General features: G+C 37.9%; 4 protein-coding genes across 4 annotated transcripts; 1 reads left to right on the top strand and 3 right to left on the bottom strand.

Moving 5' to 3' along the window:
* Positions 1-15: 15 nt before the first annotated feature.
* On the top strand, positions 16-1,755 carry CIAPIN1 (cytokine induced apoptosis inhibitor 1). Its single transcript, XM_002051467.4, has 3 exons — positions 16-234; positions 291-787; positions 1,544-1,755. The coding sequence occupies exons 1-3, from the start codon at positions 99-101 to the stop codon at positions 1,655-1,657; spliced, it is 747 nt and encodes a 248-aa protein (XP_002051503.1). The 5' UTR covers positions 16-98; the 3' UTR covers positions 1,658-1,755.
* yellow-c (L-dopachrome tautomerase yellow-c) lies at positions 1,681-4,950 on the bottom strand. Its single transcript, XM_002051468.3, has 3 exons — positions 4,599-4,950; positions 2,518-2,923; positions 1,681-2,452 (listed from the first exon to the last, which is right to left on the bottom strand). Exons 1-3 carry the CDS (start codon positions 4,820-4,822, stop codon positions 1,775-1,777), a joined length of 1,308 nt encoding a protein of 435 aa, XP_002051504.1. The 5' UTR covers positions 4,823-4,950; the 3' UTR covers positions 1,681-1,774.
* Positions 4,808-21,401, bottom strand: GABA-B-R1 (gamma-aminobutyric acid type B receptor subunit 1). Its single transcript, XM_002051469.4, has 16 exons — positions 20,514-21,401; positions 17,235-17,489; positions 14,072-14,206; positions 13,827-13,997; positions 13,550-13,766; positions 12,984-13,149; positions 12,679-12,922; positions 12,460-12,609; positions 10,602-10,744; positions 10,417-10,540; positions 10,167-10,283; positions 9,886-10,093; positions 9,557-9,813; positions 9,171-9,308; positions 8,869-9,100; positions 4,808-8,322 (listed from the first exon to the last, which is right to left on the bottom strand). The coding sequence occupies exons 2-16, from the start codon at positions 17,484-17,486 to the stop codon at positions 8,300-8,302; spliced, it is 2,577 nt and encodes an 858-aa protein (XP_002051505.2). The 5' UTR covers positions 17,487-17,489; positions 20,514-21,401; the 3' UTR covers positions 4,808-8,299.
* On the bottom strand, positions 10,790-12,453 carry LOC26530975 (sodium/potassium-transporting ATPase subunit beta-1). The gene has a single exon (XM_032437522.2). It carries the CDS (start codon positions 12,368-12,370, stop codon positions 10,916-10,918), a length of 1,455 nt encoding a protein of 484 aa, XP_032293413.1. The 5' UTR covers positions 12,371-12,453; the 3' UTR covers positions 10,790-10,915.
* Positions 21,402-21,592: the final 191 nt, after the last annotated feature.

Below are 21,592 nucleotides of genomic sequence, written 5' to 3'. Positions count from 1 at the left end.
AGTTGGCAGCTCCCAGTCAGTTTACAATCAAGTTGGCAGCAACACAACCTGTGTGCGCTTAAAAGTATTATAAAATTCTAGAATAAACCACACAAACAATGGAACAGTTTAAGGGATTGCAAAAATCCCTATATATATGGACTGATAGCGCTGAGCTGGATAAACGCGTAGAGACACTGAAGGCGGCCACCGGCGGCGAGGTGGCTGTCGAAAATGTGCATCGCCTGTCATTTTGTAAGTGTTAACAGAGTGTGAGTCAGCATGTTTATTGCCAATTGCATGCATTTTAGCCTCTTACGCCAATTCGAGTTTTGATCTAATTGTGATTGAATGCGCCCAATTGACTGACAATTATGTAAAGCTGCTCCACATGCTGAAACCGAGCGGCATACTGCATTTGTTTGCGTACATTGGACCGGCCGGCAGTCTGTTGCAGGAAATCAAGCTGTCTGGTTTCATCAATTGCCGTGAGGATGCCGTTGCCAATACGCTGACCGCAGAGAAGCCTGGCTATGAGACGGGCTCCTCGGCCCGACTATCGTTTGCCAAGAAAACCTCTAGCGTGAATGTATGGAAAATAAGCGGCGATGATGAGGAGCTTATCGATGAGGAGGAACTGCTCGATGAGGAGGATAAACAAAAGCCAGATCCAGCTGGGCTGCGCGTCTGCAGCACCACTGGCAAACGTAAGGCATGCAAGAACTGTTCCTGTGGCCTGGCCGAGGAGCTAGAAAGCGAGAAGACAACCAAAACGGTCACCGAGAATGCAAAGTCCAGCTGCGGCAATGTATGTAACGTCTATGTTTACGTGTGAAAAAAAGGCAAAACCCATACAATAATGTGCACTTGGAAATTAGAACTATTAGTAATTGGAATCGTCACTATACCCTTATAGCGGGCATTTCAATTCTCTCATGACGTTCGCAACGCCTGGCAGACATCTGCGAACTCAGAAAGCACTTGGGAATTGGAACTTTTAGTAATTTGAGCCGTTATATGCCCTTACATTGGGCGTTCTGATTATGTTGCGATGTTTGTCGTTTGTCGACCTCAGATAGTGTAAATTTATAATCCATATTCGTCCGCCTGTCTCTTATATAGATGCATCTTTGCACATGTCTATTGCAGGCAGTGCTTCGATGTTTATTTCGCATCATTTTATAATATAACTGACGTAGGGACAACCCGAGTTGTTGCAATTACAATCTTATTGTTTTTCAAGGTGTCGATTGCTATGTTATATGTATATCTCTTAAGATATCTTAGCCAATTTGCTAGAAGTTAAATACATATTGGAAAAAATGTATTCTTCATGTTCAAGACTTACGTGGACCTTAAATAGTCTTTGTAAAAGCTTCGAAAAACCCTGTGCTAACGTTGTTTTATGTATTGTATTTAACATAAGGGCAATTTAAAATTAGTTTATATAGAAAACTAGAACTTACACCAGTTTAGAGTTAATTTCCAATTAGCATCATTTAAGTAACCGTCTCGTACTAATTTTCTCATGTTTTATGTTTTTTTTTACTCTATTATTTTGCAGTGCTATCTGGGCGATGCGTTTAGGTGCTCCACGTGCCCATATCTGGGTATGCCAGCCTTCAAGCCGGGCGAGAAAGTGCAACTGGCTGATAATTTGCTGAAATCGGACATTTAGGCTAGGACGCAATACAGCACATATAGACTTGGACACTTTATTAAGTGAATATAATTTCATAATTAAATATAAAATTAATTAAAGAGAAAACAAATCAATTTGCGCACAATCAAAGGCTCACTGTTCGCATGGTGTACCCTTGATAAGATCACGATTCTTGCCGGTCAATATGCGATAATTGACGGCCGTCTGATCCAGCTCCTTGTACATGAAGGTGGGCATTCTGTCGGATAGCACCCAGAGTGAGCCAGTGCTGTCGACTTTTAGATCGTTGGGAAAGACCAAAGTATGCGAATCGGAATCAATGAGTCCCTGTGTATCCGCTGTATATGGACGATTGATATTCCAGCAGGCGATGGCATCTTTGTTCACTTGCGTGTAAAACAATACGCCTGTCTCCTTGTCGTACGCCTCGGCCGTCGACTGTCCGTTCATGCCGCGGTCGCCGACAAGTTTAAAATCATGATAGGATTCGCCGCCATTGACATGACTCTCGTTTTGGAGCACACGATTGGAGACCTTGAACTCCTTGGTGCTGGCCAGCGCATGGAAGTATACGTCCTTGGTGTGATCGGGTTTCAGTGGACCAACGGCCAAGGCGAAGACGCCATCGGTCCATTGGAAATTCACGCCTCCCACATTGAAATCACCCTGCAGCGGATCAAAGTGGAAGTAATTGTGCTTGACACGATAGGATTTGTTGTCCCGATAGGAGTAGACAATGACGCCATATGCGCCCAAATCTGGTACATAAGCAAACGCATCATCGCACTGTTCGCGCTCCACATCGACCATCTATACAATATGGATAGAAAACTTTTTAAGTAAAAATCTAAATAGACTTGGCCAAGTGTACTCACAATATTAGCAAAGAACGTCTCATCCTTGGTCTGTTCGGCGGGTATGGCAAAGCGGCGCAGCAGCTGATCCGTTTTCAGATCAAACACCAAAATCGAATTGGGTGTAATCTGCTTGGGATTGCCCAAAATATCGGCGAGACCCGTGTCCAGCACCCACAGACGGTCGCAGGCATCCACCTGAATGCGGAAGGTGGAAATTATGGTGGCATTGTCCAGTAATTGTATGCCCGCATCCTGCGCCTTTTCCGCATCCAAGCGGCCACCGGCGGGCGTCTTCTGCTCTTGTGGCTGCACATCAATTGGCAGCTTGTTGGCCTCCCAGCTGGGATAGGGATGCAGTTTCGGTGATTTCTCACTGGTCGACAGATCAATGTAGTTCAGTGTAGCCGCCACGCCTGCCTTCCATCTGAGGGAGTGTATTAAACAAAAAAACAATATCGGTAAGTCTGAGAGCGTTTTACCCATTTTATATACTCTTGTGGGGGCTGTTTGAAAATGTCATAAAATAAGTAACGCTTAGCTGGAGACATCTCCGACTCCATAGAGTGTATATATTTTAGATCAGCATCAAGTCGGGTTGATATAGCTAAGTCCGTCTGTCTTTTCTATGCGAACTAGTCTCAGTTTAAAAGCTCCGTCTTTCTGTTGCTGGCCGTACATAAGTTGAAACCGGCTGGATCGGATTACTATATCATATATACAACTGCAATAGGAACGATCGGTCGTAAATTGACTTCTTTAAGCAAAAGTTGTTTTGTTTATAATAATGTTTTGACTAAGCTTCGCTTTAATTAGTTTCACTAAGCTTTCAGCATATAGGCCAAACATTATCTATATCGGACTACTATAATACTGTATAATATATATAATATTTGTAACTCTTCCAAAATGTAGCTCTAATGTAGAAATCGATGGAAAAATGAGTTTTCAAGGGAACATTTTCTATTTTGCCAAGGTGCTTTGCCAAATTCTGCAATTACGACGTGTACAATTCTCTGCAGATATCTGCAAAACCGCAAGCCCTAAGTCTACAAGAGTATTTAATCTTCGGCGTGCCGAAAATAGCCATTCTTTCTTATTTAATTTTAAAACGGTTTTGCTAATTCTCTAAGAGCACACTTCAATTGAAGTATATTTATTTCTTCCGGATTTTTAAATTAAAAAAAAAAACAAGTAAAACAAGTTCTAGTCGGGAGCTCCCGACTAGGGGATACCCTGAACCCTCTTCTTCCAACATCAAATGCATATCGGCTATTGATGCTGATCAAGAATGTATATACTTTTTGGGGTCGGAGATGCTTCCTTCTGCCTGTTACATACATTCGGATTTTGCACAAATGCAATAGGGTATAAAAATAACAACAAATAACTGCGGATTATTTGAGTCTATTTTTGGTAAGGGCATAAATTGGAATGCTTTTCTCATGACCTGATAACATAAAAGCGATTGCAGAATTAACACAAAAGTTATTTAAAAATAATTTTTAAAAAGCGTCAAGCGATAAATAAAGCAGTTTATTTGGATGCTGGGCACAAGGAATCTTACAAACAGAGACAAATGCAATCTTTCGCCTTTTTTTTATGATAAATTAAGCTGCATTGTTCAGAACAATATATTTGGGCTTTTTTTGCTGCATCTGAATCAGCATTTTGTTGACATCAAACCTGAACAACATATTCATAATTTTGGGCAAAATACTATTGGAACAGGTAAACCACCGCGCTGCGATGATGTCATCGCAACTAGATGGGCAATTCGAAATAGACAAAGATCAAATGTGATATGCCACCTGTTCACGATCACGAATTAATTAGCCATGTAAGCGCTTTGTCTGTGCTTTAATATAATTAATTATTAATTTGCATAACAGTTATTACCAATGCGAATAGTTGTATACACTAGGAAAGAGAAAAAGCGCAAACAAACAAAAGAAACAACAAGGTATAACCGGTTTTTCCCCAGGCCAAATGGGTTTTCGCAACACGATTAAAAATAAACATATATATATGTATATATAAAAAAAATGTATACAAAGAGGTAATCACAGTGGTAATTGCAATTTTTGGCTACCTCCGCTTACCTTGGCACAGTGACAAACAGTTTGTTTTCCCAGCGCTCGACGCCGAGCGGTAAATTGTTCTCCGCAATGTAATGGCCGCTGGTTTTGGCCTCCGTCTCGGTTTCAGCGCTGGGCCAGTCGAAGGTTAGCTGTGTCCATGAGAATCTTTCCTCCAGCTTGGCATTGATGCCCAAACAACAGCAGCAGCTGATCAGGCACAAAGCCAGAACTTTAACTGTATACATGTTTTTGTTTGCTTTTACGCTTTTCTTGATTATTTTCTGTTTTTCTTGCGATTTTCACAAAATTTCCGTCTGCCGCGTTCAAACTAGGGGGGGCTTCCGTTGCGTTCGAGCTGAGCGCGCCTACTGCAATACTTGAGCTCCGTTCAGAGCTTAATATGCTGGCTAAAGCTTAAAGCTTTGCAAAGCTCTCCATCGGTTAACGGCTTAAAGCCCTATTGCAGCAGGCAACAGCTGCCTTCTTTTGTGGGTGGGTCGCCGCCAAATTAGCATAGGCGGAAGGGAATAATAAGGTATGATAAAAATAAATGTTGCATTAAAAAGTCTATAAATGGACTGCATTTATTTAACTGTTACTTGCAATTTATGCGTAACTCATCGGGTCAGATGCTACTGTGTGTGTGTGTGTGTGTCCAATTGGAAACTAGTTTACAGTTGAAACGAGTTCTCATAGGATTGTGTCAGCTCAGCTGAAAACATGGAAAACTACGAGTAAAAGTTAACAGAAAGCCGGTTCCACTATAATTGGACCAAAGCCTAACAATTCTAGCTATGGCTAAATGATTTTGGCTCTTATGCTATTGAATATAGCTAAAAAAAAAAAGCTGAAGAATTTATTAAAGAGCTACAGCCAAACACACATAGCTATAGCTTGGAACTTTTTAGCATTATGCATTTAAATGTAGCTTTTTAAAGGCTAATGAACTTTTTTCAGAGCTCAAGCCAAGCATTTTGGCTATAGCCAACAACACTTTTTTAGCTGAATATGTAGCATTTTGGCTATGGCTATTATTTCCATGGCTATAACTCAACATTTTTGTAGCTTTAAAGTGCCAACTCTAGCCAAAAATGTAGCTAAGAGCTATAGCTAAACACAGGTCTAACAGGGGTCTTAACAATGAGTTTTAGCTACATATCGCTAGCTATATGGTGCAAATTGTATTCGACTGTCAATTAATAATAATGAATAATAATAATAATAGCATAACTTACGCAAGAACAGATATTTGTATCTGTTGCTGGTTGAATACCTGCATAAAGTATATAGAAATTTCATTAATATCTCTTAAAATACGATACCTTTGAAACGAAAAGTAAATTATCATACCCGTTGACAAACACGACACTTGAGTATTAAACAATTGACTCAGGAGGGGGGCAGGCATATGGTAATTGCATTAATCACAATATCAGCATCCAGATGTTTGTACGATGCATATGCTTTAATATGGATGAGTTTTGGTTGCCGCGTTCAAGGGTAAAAAATAAACGAGATTTGTTTTGCTCTTTTGTAAAGTACACAATATCTTTGCCAATTGAATTTGTTTCCTTTTTTTTTTTTATTTGGTTTTTTTTTTGTTTTTTGTTTGTGTTTATTCAGTAAAATTCTCATATTCCGTTAATTAGACTTTAAATTAATTCGTTAATGTTACTTTCATAAGAACATACCGAGTTTTCTTTGCTTCATATTGCTACAATTGTATTTGTATTTGCTTTCACTAACATTAGGTTTGGGAAATCAATTTGAATGCGTTTTATTTACTCGTGATTTTTTTTTTTTTTCGACAACAATTAGCTTTGCTAAAGTTATTTATTAACTTTTTGGTTGTAGGTGTCCGGCTGTAGTTATAAGTACTTAGTTATGGCTGTGTTTGTGATAAACGATGGAAAAGCAAAGAACAAAAATTAAATAAACATTTGAGTTTTGAGTAAATCTTGCAATTGTCGCTTAGTATTTAGCTTAACACGTTATATACAATATACATGTTTTAAATTACGTCTACCCTAACAGCATTCCCTATATATGAATTACAATCCAATTAAACTACAAATTCCAACGATCCTTAACAATATATTAAAGGTGTTTTTCTTGCATTCATCATTTGACTTTTGTTATTATATACTAGAGATGTCAAATGCGCTTCTTCTATTCAAATACTCGCATATATATATATATATATATTAATAGATGTATATATATATATGTGCATCATGAATGTTTGTGTAATTGTAATTTGTTCATCATCTTTCATTGTGTGTGTGTATAGTTTTATTTCATTTAACGGCTTAGATTTTAAAGTCTTTCATTTCGTAGGAATTTGATGTTGTCTATGTTTTGCTTTTTCTTTCATTTCATTTTTGTTATAGCACTTTTCGTGATGAATAAGAGTGATTGAATTTAAAAAAGGTTCCATTTCGATTTATTTTATGTGTATATATATATATTTGAGAAATTTCTTCAATAGGTTTCAGTTATCGTTTGGTTTTATTTCTTTTTAAATAAATGTCAATTCCTATTTAAATAACGACGCATTTATTTTCACATTATACATTATTCTCCGATTTGTTTGCTTTGTATATATGTATATATACATATGTATGTATATATATTTTATAAATGCAATTTTAGAACTTACAGTATGTTCAAAAATTTTACTTTGCTTTTAGATTTCCCATCATCAATTTCAATGTGTATAATAACAGTACAAATAAATGAAAGTGTTGCTTGAGCACATAACCCCGCCCCCAAATATAATAATATAATATTACCTCGATACTACACTAGACTATGCTATATGTTTATATTATTTATCTAAGATTTGCTATGCTTTCCTTACGATTTGTGCTACTTACGACTCACAGATATTTAAACTATTTAAAATATTATATTCGTGTGCATAATAAATGTCAAGTACGATAATTATTGGACAGGCGCCAAAAATTTATACACGCGTACACAACATGATCCATACAAAAAACTAACACTAACTTAGGCTAAACTACAAGTTAAATAGGCCAAACTTTTTAAGAGTCTGGTACTGGAGTCTAGGAGCTCGTATTGCCACGGCATTAGTGAGGACTAGAAGTCCTGGGCTCAACATAACTATGAAATGGGAAAGGCCGCCTTGGGAGGGGAAACAAACAGCATGAATGGGGTGTGGGGTGTGTGCGTGCGTGTGTTTCTAGCTCTGGGAGATAGCGCTGAGCAAAATAGGTTTCGTATGGGGAATATACTCGTTATACAAGAACATATGTACTAAACACAACAATTGGTTTTCGTTTGCATTTAAAAATTACTTTAACTTTAACATGATTTCGCTTATAATTATTTTGCTATTTTTGTTGTTCTTTATTTTTTGTATTAGTTTAATGACGTCTAAGTTGGGTTTGTGTGTGTTCAACTTTAAAGCCTAACAATTTTGTTTAGTTCACATTCTAATGTCGTTAATTATTTGTAAGTAAGTTAAGAGTATTTCGTTTTAATTTAAGTACTTGCTAAACACGTTTAAGGTACAATACATATTTCAGTTAATCTACAAAATTGCTGCTACCAATTTTCAATAGTTAGCTCAGCTTAAAGTTGATACAAAGTTTATTAAGTACATACATATATTTATTAAGTTATCGTTTAGCTTCATTTTTTTTTTTTTCTTTTTTTGTATAATTCACCTATCACGCAAAGGAAATTGACAAGTTTTTTTATGTACGGTGCTCATGAGTATCTGAAAGAGAAATAAAGACGGCATTTTTTCAGTTGATTTACGTTTGAATTTATATTTAAAATACAAATTGACAGCGGCGAGTGGCGCACATATCGATATATCGACTGCGCTAACAGTGACTATCGAGACGATCACGATTGGTGCAAAAACAAGGTGGGAATCAGTCAAACATTAACAATCGATAGCCAGTATCGTATGTTATGTTCATGTTAAGGCTCGTTATTGCTAGAACCGTTATTTGTGAAAATTTGTGCGCGTTTTTGTGTACGCAATTAGAAAAGTGCAATAAAAAGTGAATATTGTATGAACTGAACGGTTAACTGCAATAACAAATAGCTGAGTGAGTTTGTGTTTGATGCTGATAAATGGAAATACCCTTTAAATTCCTTTTGGTAAGTGATCAATCGAATTTGTCAATGCCCACAAAAAGAGCTAAAATTTCTAATAAAAGACGTCATACGTTGAGATTATGTAAAGCTCATAAAACAACTACCGCTACATTTGCTGTATTCGGATATATATTTTTTTTTTGTATCGTTCACTTACCTTGTGTGATTGCGAGTGTGGCTGCGGGCGTGGGATGCGCAGAGGCAGAGGCTGTACTGATGATAGCAGCAGCCTGTGATTGAACTGCCAGCGAGGTTGTTGCCGTGCCGCCGTTGCCGTTGCTTCCGCCAACCGCGATGCCGGCACCCGACGCGCCATTCAGTTCTGTGCTCTTCGTATTGACGTCCCGCTCGACCAACCGCTGCCGTAGAACTCGTATCTTTTCCTCTTTCTGTCGATGCACACACACACAATTAGCGTTAATTAGGGTATTTTGAAAATTCGATCAATTTTCGTATTACCTGTGTTATCAATCGTTGTAATTCCTCATTTTCGGTTACCAGTTTTTGATAGCGTTCCTCGTCCTCCTTCGATATGGCCGAGTCTGGATTGTACTTGGATTCGGCTTTATCTTTTGGATGTCGTATGACCTCAATCACCTAAAGATCGTAGATATTTAAAGGGTATTGATTTTTTGTTGCAAAAAAGGGTGATCGCGTGAAATTTACGAAAATACTCAGGAATACATTGTTACAAATTATCTTTTAAGAAAAGTTTTGAAGCTGATCTGGTAAATAACAAGAAAGTTGCGTACAACCGTTTCTCAACAGTTTTTCACACTTACCGGTGAATTTGAAAAAAAAAAACGCTGTGTTAGTGTTCAAAAACGATCAAAAATGGAATTTACCTTTGGCACAAATATCAGCAACATGCTTAGGAAACAACAGAATATCACAGCTAGTGCAACAAAGGCAAAAGACGCGTCCTGCTGCGATGCAATGACCATGCCCACTGGCGCCGTAATCAGGCAGAGCACAACCACATTATAGATGCTCATGCCCACATAGCGCGAATCATTAATCTGTTTGACTTTAATTGAACGCGTCTCATAGGCCAAGAACAGACCGAATACAAGTATCAGACCCTTAACGCCATAGACAAGTCCTGCAAAAATAAAAAAATAAAAAATAATCAATGTAATATCAAAAGATATAAATGTATAGCTGGCGAACATACCTAACCACATGGAATTGCGTTCACTTTCGCAATGCTCAAGCTCTGGACGTATTTTAATATCATCAGTTGTAGATACTGGATCTTCGAGTGGGAATGTTTCGAGTATACGCTGCAGCGGATCAAAGATCTGCCAACACAGTAATATCACTAAATCTATTGATAAGAGCCCCGAAACCATGGTGTATAGCTTCCAAGGTTCCACTTTTTTCTATTGAAAAGAAAACACAGAAAAAAGTATACATTATTGAGGAATTGCAGTAATGTTTTCATGGAGTAATTACCTTTGGGTCAGTTTTCGCTTTTGTTGTAAATCGATGCACACGCCAGACTTTGCTGAACATAGCACCATATGCTAATGTAAAACCGGTGGATAATAGCCAAGCTCGAGCCTGACAAATCTGTGTGAAGATAAGGAGACCAATTAATGAGTACTTTATAAAATCAAGGGTGTTAATAACCGAATAAATGGTTCTGGAAGGAAGCCAACCATCTATCAGGATAAATATATTTACTATATTTAATAGTTCATACCTTTGGATATTCGTGCGGGCTGACAAATCGTCCATCTATGCCCAGTAATATGACTGATATAAGGCAGATGATGACGCCAAATAGCATGATGGTATTGCATACAGGATGCGAGGATTGTATTACTCTACAATAGAAATACGCATTAGCCATCAGGTATATTATTGGTATGCCATTTCGTGAATTACCTTCTATGCTTATTCCATACGTTGAAGATGATCAGAGCAAAGGCCACAAAGATGCCGCAGCAGGAGATGGTGCACATGCAGACAAATAGCGGCAAGGAAACCGTGCGAAGCACATGGGTAACAATTGTGCGATCCTGAGGCACCTGATAATTATTAAAACAGAATTCAATTTGTTAAGCATTAATCATATTTAAAAATAAAATTCATCTTTAGTAAGATATAGTTAAGAATGTAATTGAAATTTATGCTCTTTTGCTCAATTTGAACAATTTTTCAAAAGAAAATTAATGTAAATGCACAATTCGTGAGCACAGCTAGACTCCTTCGATCAGCATTTGGAATTCAGTCTGTCCAAAATCTTTGCTATGTTTTATATTGTATGCCCAAATTTTGCAAGTGAAACGATTCCGTTTGTTTAGCTCCAAATTCTTCAATTTGAGTGCAACGAGTCGATTCATATCCCTTTTGCTCTGAAATTTGATTTTCTCATTGTGTACTTTAATATCATTAAATTTCTTAGCATCAACAAATTTTGTTTTAAATGCCGCCTCCGGATAGAAATCAACGTATGCATTCTTACTTGGCGATGTGCATGTTATCCAAATGCGATCCTTACGCTTCTCTTCATTCGGAATACTCAATAACAAATGCATGAGGGCCGTGTAATCGACCTGCTCGAAATTCGATCTAACCACTTCGCTATCATACTTATAGGATTTGGTTTTGAAGCCAATCAGACGATTGATCTTTAAAAATACACACGGCTCGCCGGTGCTATAGCCAAAGTTATTATCCTCTTGGCAGGGTCCGAAACGCTTGATCTGCCCCTTGCTGCGTCCATGATGACTCAGAAAATCCGATAGCCTGTTTCTCATGTGTCCACCATGTGTGCCATTTCGGGGCGTATACCGGATTAGCTTGTGTTCGGTTTTGCTGCCGATTGGTGCGAAAATTAAAAACGGTTGCGACATCTGTATTACTGGAGTGGTCATGTTCAAATTATCAGTTAGGTGTCGAATTATTGCCATATTAAAGAATAGCACAAAAATTAGAAAACCGGCTACATAAATTGCCGAGTAACACCAATTTCGAGCATGACGCGAAAAATATTTATTTTGCTTGCCATCATACCAAATATTTTGCCAACGATTTGCTCTCGGAAAATGGTATTCACAATCGGCATAGTTTTGACGAGGACGATTATCCAGAATGTATTCGTCGTTTATATTCGGTAATTTAACAATACCCTTGTGTCTAATTGGTTGCCCAGTTAATTTCTTGCGTTTATTGTTAGTTACAGTTTGATTATGGACAATTTGGTTTTTGTTTTCCCTACGATGTGTATTTATACCAATACCACGGCTTGTGGACGTCAATTCAGTTTTTGAGATACTTTGTTTGTATCTGATCTTTGTATTTGCCTTACTGTCGACATCGAGCATTGGATTCGCCGGCTCGTTATTGTTTATGGAATTTTTACGATCAACATTATTGGGACTTTCATTTAGCTCTGCGGTGGCATACGATCTGGCATCCTGAAAAACCCTTGAGGATGTTGCTTCGATTTCAGTACTGCCTGTGGCTGGAGGATTGTCCGTTGACTTCTCATTAAATCTTTTGCTGCTAGCTGCATCATTTTTCTCCTCGTCCTCTTCTTTATCTTTATCTTTATCTTTTTTATCAATTTCACCCTCGTCTGCATCTTCTTTATCTTTATCTTTTTTATTCATCTCATCCTCATCTTCTTTATCTTTATCTTTTTTATCCATTTCAACCAGCTGCTTTAACGTTTTCTATGTCTAGTCAGTTACTAAATTTGATTTGAATTCAAGCTTGTGGCATAGCCTATTTGGTTTACCTTGCCCCCGATCCATTGCTCCGTATTTAGCCAGGTTAGATTATCCAGCTGTGTATCGTAATAGCCCAGTTTCTCGTATTTGCCATTTACCATCTGCTCAATTTGTGTGAGCGCAATACGATCGCCCTGGGAGCTGAATGCCACCACGCCCTGTCCACAAAGTATACAGAAAAAGTATATAAATATTTCAATATTTGAATAGAGCTAATTTGCGCCTACCGATACACCCAAGAATTGCGTAGAATTCATTGCCGAATATATATCATCGGCAATTTCCTTGTCTGTATAGGTAAAATCACGTAGCGATTTTTTTCTGGTTGTTAAACGTTCCATTGTCTTGTTAAAGGCCAATGCCACGCTCCAGACAGCATCATAGGCCAGCGGCGCCTCCTGATAGCCCTCCGGATAGCGATCGTGATTAATATCATAGCCTTCCTCAATAAGCGCATGATTCAGTCGATGTCTAAATGCAAATTCCAAATTAACGATTTGTGTTTTGGATTAAACGATTTGAATAAATTTACCGAAACTCCTCAGCAGTCATGCCGGATATTGTTGTCTGATTGTTTTGATTCCACATGAGCGCCTCGGTTGTCAGATGTCCCTCGGCCGCTTTACGCATTTGCTCCACTGTGCAGGTAATGCCCTCATTTTCCAGATTTGCCTCATACCAATTATCCTCATACCAGCCTGGCGATTAAGTTATTTTTTTTTTGGGAATAAATTATAAGGAAAATTGATTTTAAATGTATTAAAATTTCTATGCACAAGTTCGTTTTGCCATGTTACTGTTAAAGTTAACAAGCACTTTGACATGTTGTCTATTGGGAATGTGAACTTGTTAGGTGTTGCCACCTTGTTTCAGTTTTCTGGCAGCATCAAAATAGTGTTAAAAGTAATTGTAAATCAACGTTTACTATTCTAACAAATTGAATAACCATCAGAACAAAAGTGGCATTGTTCACATTTTCAAACAAAATGTATGCGTTTGATTCACAAGAATTATGAAGTGAAGATGAGAGAGCTACATATATACTATGTTTGTTGATATATCAAGGAACTGTATTGTACCAATTGCCGTATGCCTTACCTATGAAAAACCAGACATGGGCACGTCCATACAGCTGCTGTTTGTACATCTCGCAGAGAACACGTCTTGCTGCTACCACATAGAAGAGGCCCACAATGATGCGGGCATCCTGGCGTCTTAGGTTGCGTACGGCGTCTGTTGGATCGGATAGAAATGATTGTCTAGTTACGATTTCGACGCCAGCTTCCATGCAGCGATTCTCAAGGTCCTCTACAGTCTGCAAATAATATCATATTTTTTGTACATCGTACAAATATATTTATAGCGTTTTACCTACCGATATGAATACTTCCTCGGCTTGTTGGAGAATGGCAACGCGAGACCAGCCGAACTTTTTCATCAGCTTGATGCGTGTCGGATTGTGTACCGTGGCCGAGGGATGAGTACGAAATAGTGTTGGAAAACGCTTGCGATCGGATAGAGCGGGACTTGAGGCGCCGTAACAAAGCTACAGTGTGACCAGATTCAATTATATAAATGCATATTTATATTTTAGTATTAGATGATTTACAATTTGCTTACCACAATTAGATTCCACATTTTGGCTGCCTCTGCCACAGTGGTGCAGACTGTGCTGCAGCCCGCCAACAGCATCAGCTTTTGTGGCTTATTATATAATAGATTGTACATCACACTGGCGCCCAAACCGGGTTCGCACTGTACCAACGAGAAAGTCAATTACACATGTGTACAAACGCCATTTGGCAAAGGGCATGACCCAGTTTGTCAGCTGCCAACAAAACGGGTCTTCAATGCAAGTTTACATAATGCAAAAAAACAAATAAATTAAAATATAATACAAATAAAGTGAGTCCAATCAAGAGAGCACCTGCAACATCAAAGCACCTGCTAAACCTAAAAAGAACTGTTTGATGATTTTATTCATGGAAATATCGAAACACTTTGAATATATCTGTCCGTCTGTCTCTTTCTATGCGAGCGACTCTCTCAGTCTGTACCTATCTCTTAAAACATAGGTCCACCTTTCTATGTCAGGCAGCACATATGTCGGAACCGGTCGGATCGAACCGCTATATTATTGAGTTGCCATAGGAACAATCGGTCGAAAAGTAGATTCTTATATGAACAACGAGTCTGTCTGTTCATATGCAAACTAGGCCTAAGTTGCTGGATTGCATTATTATTTTGAATGTTCACTTTAAAAAATCCCAGTTTATAGCTCAAATAAGCAATATATTGAAAATATGCTATTTGTCTGCAAGTTAATTAAATTTGTGACAAGTCAATGATAGCTTCTTTCTAATTGATTTCTAATTAATTCATGCCAAAAATTCGTCGAGTCCTCGCCGAGAGTCAAAATGCGTCTGTGTAACTAAATGCAATGAATAATTGATGTGCTTAGTTGAATAGCCAACTGTTTGTGGCACTCATAAAGCATGCACTCATTTGCATTCGCTGCATGATGATGAATCATTAAATTCATGCCTTTAATGAAAAACTCATTTACGCTTTGTTTAACTTGACTTTGCGTGTAAACAACCTTTGTAATTGTTTAGCTTCGTGTCCAGTCCAATTGTTGTTTGTGTGTGTGTTTTTTTTTTATAATATCCTGTGGCATTGCGAGAGCATATTCCAGTATATATATATATATATAAATCCGGGGCTCGCCGCATTATGGGCGCACTTGTTTAATCGCTTCGTTGTGTGCGAACGCGCTCCTTGGGACAATTCACACATCAAAGTAGGTCAAGCAAAAGGCGCAGGCAAAGCCAAAGCCAGCGTTGAGCATTGCGTGCGACCTTTGCCGCTTGTCGCCTACTGATGATGCTGCTGCTGATGATGATGGGCATGTGGCACGTAGATGGTGCAGAGATGCGAACTAATTATGCAGCATTTAACGGAAGCTGTTTGCCAAAGCCAGAGACACTAGCCAGCATAATACAGACCGTACAGACCAAAGCCCAGCGAAGCGAACCAAACTGAACTCAATTCAAGCTGCTTTTGAACATACTCCCCTGCATACACTTTATAGTATGCCCCATATATATGTATATGTATGTGGAAAGGTTTGGCCGACAGCCTTGAATAAAAATAAACTCAAATGATGAGACGAGCGCGCCAAAGTGACCTCATTCAAAACTCAAAACAAGTTTGTTAAGCTTTCGCTCACTTAAAACTAATGAGCTGCGCCTATAAATAGGCATATTCCACTTCTACAACCCACAGTTGGTTCGCTACTATAACTGTAACAATATAGATGTGACTGTTACTGTAACTGTAGCTGTTCGGCCAGTCCTTTTGCCGCTATTCAAAAGCATAACTGTTCGTTCGCCCGGAGCATTGATAACATTTCGTGCGAGCCTGCGACAGCAACTAGCCATTAATTATGACATATGACATTTATGCGAGTAAATATATTTATATAAATATCTACATATATATGCTTCTGCTTCCTATTCTTCTTCGTGCTGTTCTCAAAAACGTTTTCGCCACAAATTCAATAAATTTTTGCGATTATATCAATTATACAAATGACTTTTTATGGTTTAAGTTAAATCGGGTTAGGTTAAATAAAATAAAATTAATAAAGTGAAAAATATAGAATTCAGATAAAATCTGTACGAAAATTGTGTATTCATTTTCAAAAAGAATGGAGAAAATATATGTGCATAATAAACTTTAAAATAATACCAAAATATTAAAAATGAAAATGCATTAGAGATAATTTTTATATTTTGTTATAATATTTTATATAAAATACAAAAAGAATATTAAAACGGAAACTTAAGTTAGATTTTTAATTCTCTCATCAAGTGAAGAAGAAGTGAAGTTTAGAAAGAAAGTTAAACCTAATTTTTCCAGAACTAATAGAATAAGAAAAACTTAAACATAATTGAGGTTAATAGATTAAGCAGCTCCATAATCACAATGCCAAAGAATATTTAAGTTTTAATTGAGATGAAAAGCTTAGGTTTCTTTTGAAAAACAAAACTAAAAAGAAGCTTTTCGTTTCAATTGAGTTAATTCGATTTCGCTTCTACTTAATGGCAAAGATAACAGAATACTTTGGTTTTAATTGAGATTAAAAGTAGTTAATAATAAGCTTTTATTTTTTACAGCTTTTCAGTAATATACCAAAAAATATGCTTCAAAATATATTTGAAAAATCAGATTTTGCTATTTGGTAACTATTAATGTAATTTTGACTGAATATTGAGTAAATTAGGCTAAAAGTTGTACGAAATTGAGTTGAAATTGATTTGAAGAACACTTAATACCCTTTATGCGCAATATAACAAAAGCATAATAAAACGCTACTGTGTGTGGCCCCCAAGAGAAATATGCTAATGAATGCCAAGTTACCCGCACCCAGCAATCGCTCCACCCCCAATGTTCCAATCCCACCCAACTTGCCAACCCCATCCAGTTTTTGCTACCCTTGTACCGCCCTGGAAACGTGCCGCTGCGGTAGCAGCCGACAAAAACGACAATACGTAAAACGGTCGCAAAAACAAAAAAAAAAAAAAAAGAAAAAAGAAAGCAAAAAACACAAAACGCAAAAACAAAACGAAACGAAATAAGTGAGACCCAAGGGTTCAAAACTAGACGCACTTACACACAACTATCTAACTCTACTCTATCTTTATTGTGGCGCTGGCGGCGGGAGGGTTGTCTGGGTCAGCTGGCTTATGATAGTGTAAGTTGATATGGAAAATGAACTCACCTCGCTGTCATTGCTGTGCAGGATGAGCTTGAAGCCGGGCAAAAGATTTGGCTCCTTGTTGACATCATCCAATGCCAGTCTTGCGGCCGGCATGCACGCCTGCCCACCCTGCCATCCTCCTTTGCCGGCAATTGGAAAGATACCGCCTATATGCAGCTCATCCGGCCTGCCCGCCTCGCTGCCCTCCAGCTGCGGTGTGCCGATCAAACAAAGCAAAAATATCCAAAACGCAACAGCACCATCACTTGTCATATCCTGCAGTAAATGAGGTACCAAATGTGATTACCGCATACCAAAATCCAAAATCCAACAAATATAAATACAAATACAAATAGAAAATTAGACAATACGACTAACACGAAATGGGAAACCAAAACGTGCCTCAAGCGCCTGTTTTTTTTATGTGTCCAGAGTAATTTTTTGTTGCCTTGTTTTTGTTTTGTTTTTATGACTCGCCTCGGTTCTGTTTACAGCTAACGCAAGCAATTTCGTACACTCCCTTGTTATGAGGTGGAGGGCATCATTTGCTATAAAATTATTTTGGACTCTTTCATATTTTCTGCTTAACAGATTTGTTGCCTCGCCGCGTTTGCCGAGAGCCGAGCTATGCCTTAAATTTAAATGTTCAAGCGTTGAAAACCAAAGCCTTAACCTTATTCACGGCTGCAAACGAGGTTCACGTTGCGAACCAACTTTAGCTTCGGCTCATGAATCCAGGTTTGAATCTATGTGCTGGTTGAAACCTTATACCTTGAAACCTTTGTCTTATATCTTAATTTTTCATACTCTTTCTACGAAAATATTGATATATAATAAATAAAATATTAGCATTTAGAAATTGTGGGCTATACTTTATCTCTACCCAAAATTATCATATTTCAATCATTCAATTCATTCGATTCAATTCATATTTAATTCAATTAAAGAAAATAATTGGTTAAGCAGATTGTTTATAGTTTATGTATTGCATTATATTGCAATATATTATTTTTTATATTTTATAGAAACTGAACAAATAATTGTTATATTGACTCAGAAATCTTCCATCAAATCAACCGAACTAAACAGGACTTTCTTTTATTCATGGGGTGGGATTTTGGGATGATTCCTCGTACATATTCGAGAAGCCGTTTGCCTCGACTATACTTAAAGACTTTTGATTTTAAGTTGAGATTGAAAGCTAACAAATTACTTTAGAAATATTCTAGAATATCAGAAATATATATACATAGCTGCGCCATAAGTATTATGGATCGAACTATAATTTAATGTTTGCCACAGGGCTAAGACAAAGGATATCCATGTAATCTGAACTATCTATACTATAGGACTATTTTACTTTTATCAATAAACTATCATAGATTTCAGTATCTAATATATCCCGCAAGCTGTTCTCAATTTGCAGTAGGATTATCTTTTTAGAACATCGTAAGAAAGATACATTTGATATGATCTATCTATGCTACACTGACTGTACTATCTCCACTTTTATCTGTCTGCCATATATTTTTGTAACTAATTCAGAAATCAATATATTCCACATGCTATCCTCGATAATATTTCCCATTTGCATTACAATTGGAACAACAAATTCGTTTTTCCACTTACAGCCGAATACTATATATTGCTTGCTGTCGTGTCTCTTTCTTTTAGTCATGATGTTCTATTTTATCTTAAGGTCAACGTAAGTTGAGACCAATTTGCTTTGTCCTTAAATAGTTCTGATTTGATTGCCAGTTTTCTATTTTAGTGTTCATTTGGAAGCTTTTAAGCTTTAGTTCAACTGGCATTTGTAGCAACAAATAAATAAATAATTAGATTCTATTTCTTCTTCATAGATATTTGCTTTTGCTTTGTTTTTTTTTTTCTGCTTCTTTTTCTTTATATCAATTGCTCGCTCCCTCGTTCAGCAAGGTCATTTTGTTTGGCGTTTCGTTTTTATAGCTTTAACCTCCACACACACACACATACACACCGCAATCGTCCTGTTCTAAACTTCACCAAGCGTTTGCTTATGAGCAAAAAAAAAAATAACTAAATAAAAAAAATGTTTTGCCACAGCCTCATGAGGCGGCTGCTGTCGAATCAGTTGCGAGGCTACGCTCATTGCGCGCTCGTGTGCGTACGTGCGGGTATGCGGGTGTGTATGTGTGTGTGTGTGTGTGTGTGAGCGAGGTAGATACAGATAGGCACATAAACACACACACACACACACACACACACACATACACGCGCACATGAAGCACGCGTGAAGACAATACAGTGAACGCTCGAAAATAATATATTTGGCATCTAGAATTTTCAAGAAATTAAATTGAATTAAATAAACACGTTGCAATTAAAATAAATAACTCTTTTTTATGGCTAATTTTCTTTTATATAAATCAAATTAATAGTTTCAAAATAAAGCGGTAAACTCTTCATTCAACTCTTCAACTTTTTATAGAACAATTGTGAATTATTCTTAAAAAAATATTAAAATTTTCAAAATTGCTAATTACGAGCCAAAACATTTTTATTTCATAATGAAACTTCATATGATGGCAAATAGGTAAAAGTTCATTAAATTTAGAGCACTGTTGTAAGCATAAGCCCTAAAATCGTTTTGATAAACTAGACATTATTGTCGGTCATTATGACAAATAATAATATACGAGCGTTCACTGTACAGGTGCTGTGTGTGTGTGTGTGTGTGTGTGTAATGTGAATAACACCGGGCTCAAAGGCAGTGAATATTATTTTGCAACGCCTGCTCTCAAATGTAGGCAACGTTATTTTGCTGCGCCGTTCAAAGCGTGCCCACAAATGTAGGCAATATTATTTGGCACAGCAATTCGACGCGTGCCCTGAAAGGTAGGCAACATTATTTTGCACGTCGATTATCGGCAACTGCGACCGAAGCGTTAATCAGCAAAGCGGCAAACGCATTGCCTGACACCTTTGTTGAGTTGAGTTGTCGTTGCTGCTGTTCTTGTTGTTGTTGTTGTTGTTGTTGTTGTTGCCGTGTTGTGCCTGGCTTGGCTGCTGGTGGGCAACTTCCGCTGACCTAGTTTCAGGACACACACGCGTTGAATAATTACGCGAGCACTGCGATTGTGACTGAGACCGCTTTTTGCCACTTAAACACTTGAGTGCACCAAGCAACAAAAAACAAAAAAAAAAAAAAAAAAAACGAAAGGATGAAAACCAACCCTGCCCCTCAACCCTGCGCGTCGCACGTACTCGCTACACACCTCGCCACGCTTCAGTTCACACTTAACTTGATTTAATTTCACTTACTTTGCGTATGCCGTTCAAAAATGTGATGCGATTTTGTTGATTGTTGTTGATGTTGCTGCTGCTGGTGCTGCTGCTGCTGCTGCTGCTGCTGACTTGGCCGGCGCTTCAATTGTTTCATAAGACACACAAGAACTCTTTTGGGGGCCAAAACTCAATGTTTGTTGTTGCTGTTGCGGCGGCTTTCTTGCTGTTCCTGTTGTTGTTGTTGTTGTTGTTGTTGTTGCATTGTTTGATGACTGCGCATTACAATCGATAATCCCATGCACAAATGCAGCTCAACGCAACGGCATTGGCGCAAATCCATTTTAATGAAATGCCTTAAGCCCCACAGATTATCCTTTAAATGATGATTATTAGTTGCTCTAGCGCTATTTGTTGTTCCTGCTGCTGCTGCTGCTGCACTTTCAGTCACAACAACAACAACAGCCGTCGGGGCGTGGAGCTTTACCAAAAAAAAAAAGCTTCAAATTGAATTTTAAATTTCGTAAAGCGATGTTTTTTTTTTGTACTTTTTGTATGCCTTGGCTCTTATTTTATTTGAATTGTATTTTCTTTAACTTTTTCTTAGCAGTTATTAGCTTTGAGTTTTTTTTTTTAATTTTTATTTTTTGTTTGTTTCATGCATAAATTTTGTACAATTTTTGCAACTGTTTGCACACTGGCACGTGCTTAGTAAACATTTTTTAGATTTCTAGCGAATTAAATGTGCAGACACACACACACATGCACACACACACACACACACACGCTTTGGGGTGTAGTTAACTTGGCTTGTTTTATACACAATTTTTGTAAAAAACTTTTTCGCATTGTATTTGGGGGCGAGGCGCACTGTTTTGTATTCGCTGCGTTCCACATGTATCCGACGACTGGAACTCCATGACTGACATTCACACACAGCCGACATTTGGCTTGAGCCAAGCGCAAACAGACACCAGCAGCAGGCAGCAAGCAGCAGAAGCTTTTCTGAGCAGCAAGCTTTCAATTGAGCGACTGGAAGGCGTCGCTGCCAGCTGCCCGCTGCCTCAGTTCCAGCTAGGCAAATGCGTGAGTGTTGGTAAAGTTTGATTTTTAGTGGG

This window comes from Drosophila virilis, chromosome 4 (genome assembly GCF_030788295.1).
Source record: "Drosophila virilis strain 15010-1051.87 chromosome 4, Dvir_AGI_RSII-ME, whole genome shotgun sequence".
Classification (NCBI taxonomy): domain Eukaryota; kingdom Metazoa; phylum Arthropoda; class Insecta; order Diptera; family Drosophilidae; genus Drosophila; species Drosophila virilis.
Note: the sequence above shows the minus strand (reverse complement) of the source record. Positions and strands in the feature narration are given on the sequence as shown.

Coding starts and splice junctions, on each gene's coding strand:
- LOC26530975 (XM_032437522.2), bottom strand. CDS start 12,370: ATGGATAAAAAAGATAAAGATAAAGAAGATGAGGATGAGATGAATAAA.
- GABA-B-R1 (XM_002051469.4), bottom strand. CDS start 17,486: ATGACAAGTGATGGTGCTGTTGCGTTTTGGATATTTTTGCTTTGTTTG. Junction 13,150..13,549: donor CCATGTCTGGTTTTTCATAG/GTAAGGCATACG, acceptor CTTAATCGCCAG/GCTGGTATGAGGATAATTGG. Junction 10,284..10,416: donor GCCCGCACGAATATCCAAAG/GTATGAACTATT, acceptor ATCTTCACACAG/ATTTGTCAGGCTCGAGCTTG.
- CIAPIN1 (XM_002051467.4), top strand. CDS start 99: ATGGAACAGTTTAAGGGATTGCAAAAATCCCTATATATATGGACTGAT. Junction 235..290: donor TGTGCATCGCCTGTCATTTT/GTAAGTGTTAAC, acceptor CATGCATTTTAG/CCTCTTACGCCAATTCGAGT. Junction 788..1,543: donor CAAAGTCCAGCTGCGGCAAT/GTATGTAACGTC, acceptor ATTATTTTGCAG/TGCTATCTGGGCGATGCGTT.
- yellow-c (XM_002051468.3), bottom strand. CDS start 4,822: ATGTATACAGTTAAAGTTCTGGCTTTGTGCCTGATCAGCTGCTGCTGT. Junction 2,924..4,598: donor CTGTTTGTCACTGTGCCAAG/GTAAGCGGAGGT, acceptor ACACTCCCTCAG/ATGGAAGGCAGGCGTGGCGG. Junction 2,453..2,517: donor AGACGTTCTTTGCTAATATT/GTGAGTACACTT, acceptor CATATTGTATAG/ATGGTCGATGTGGAGCGCGA.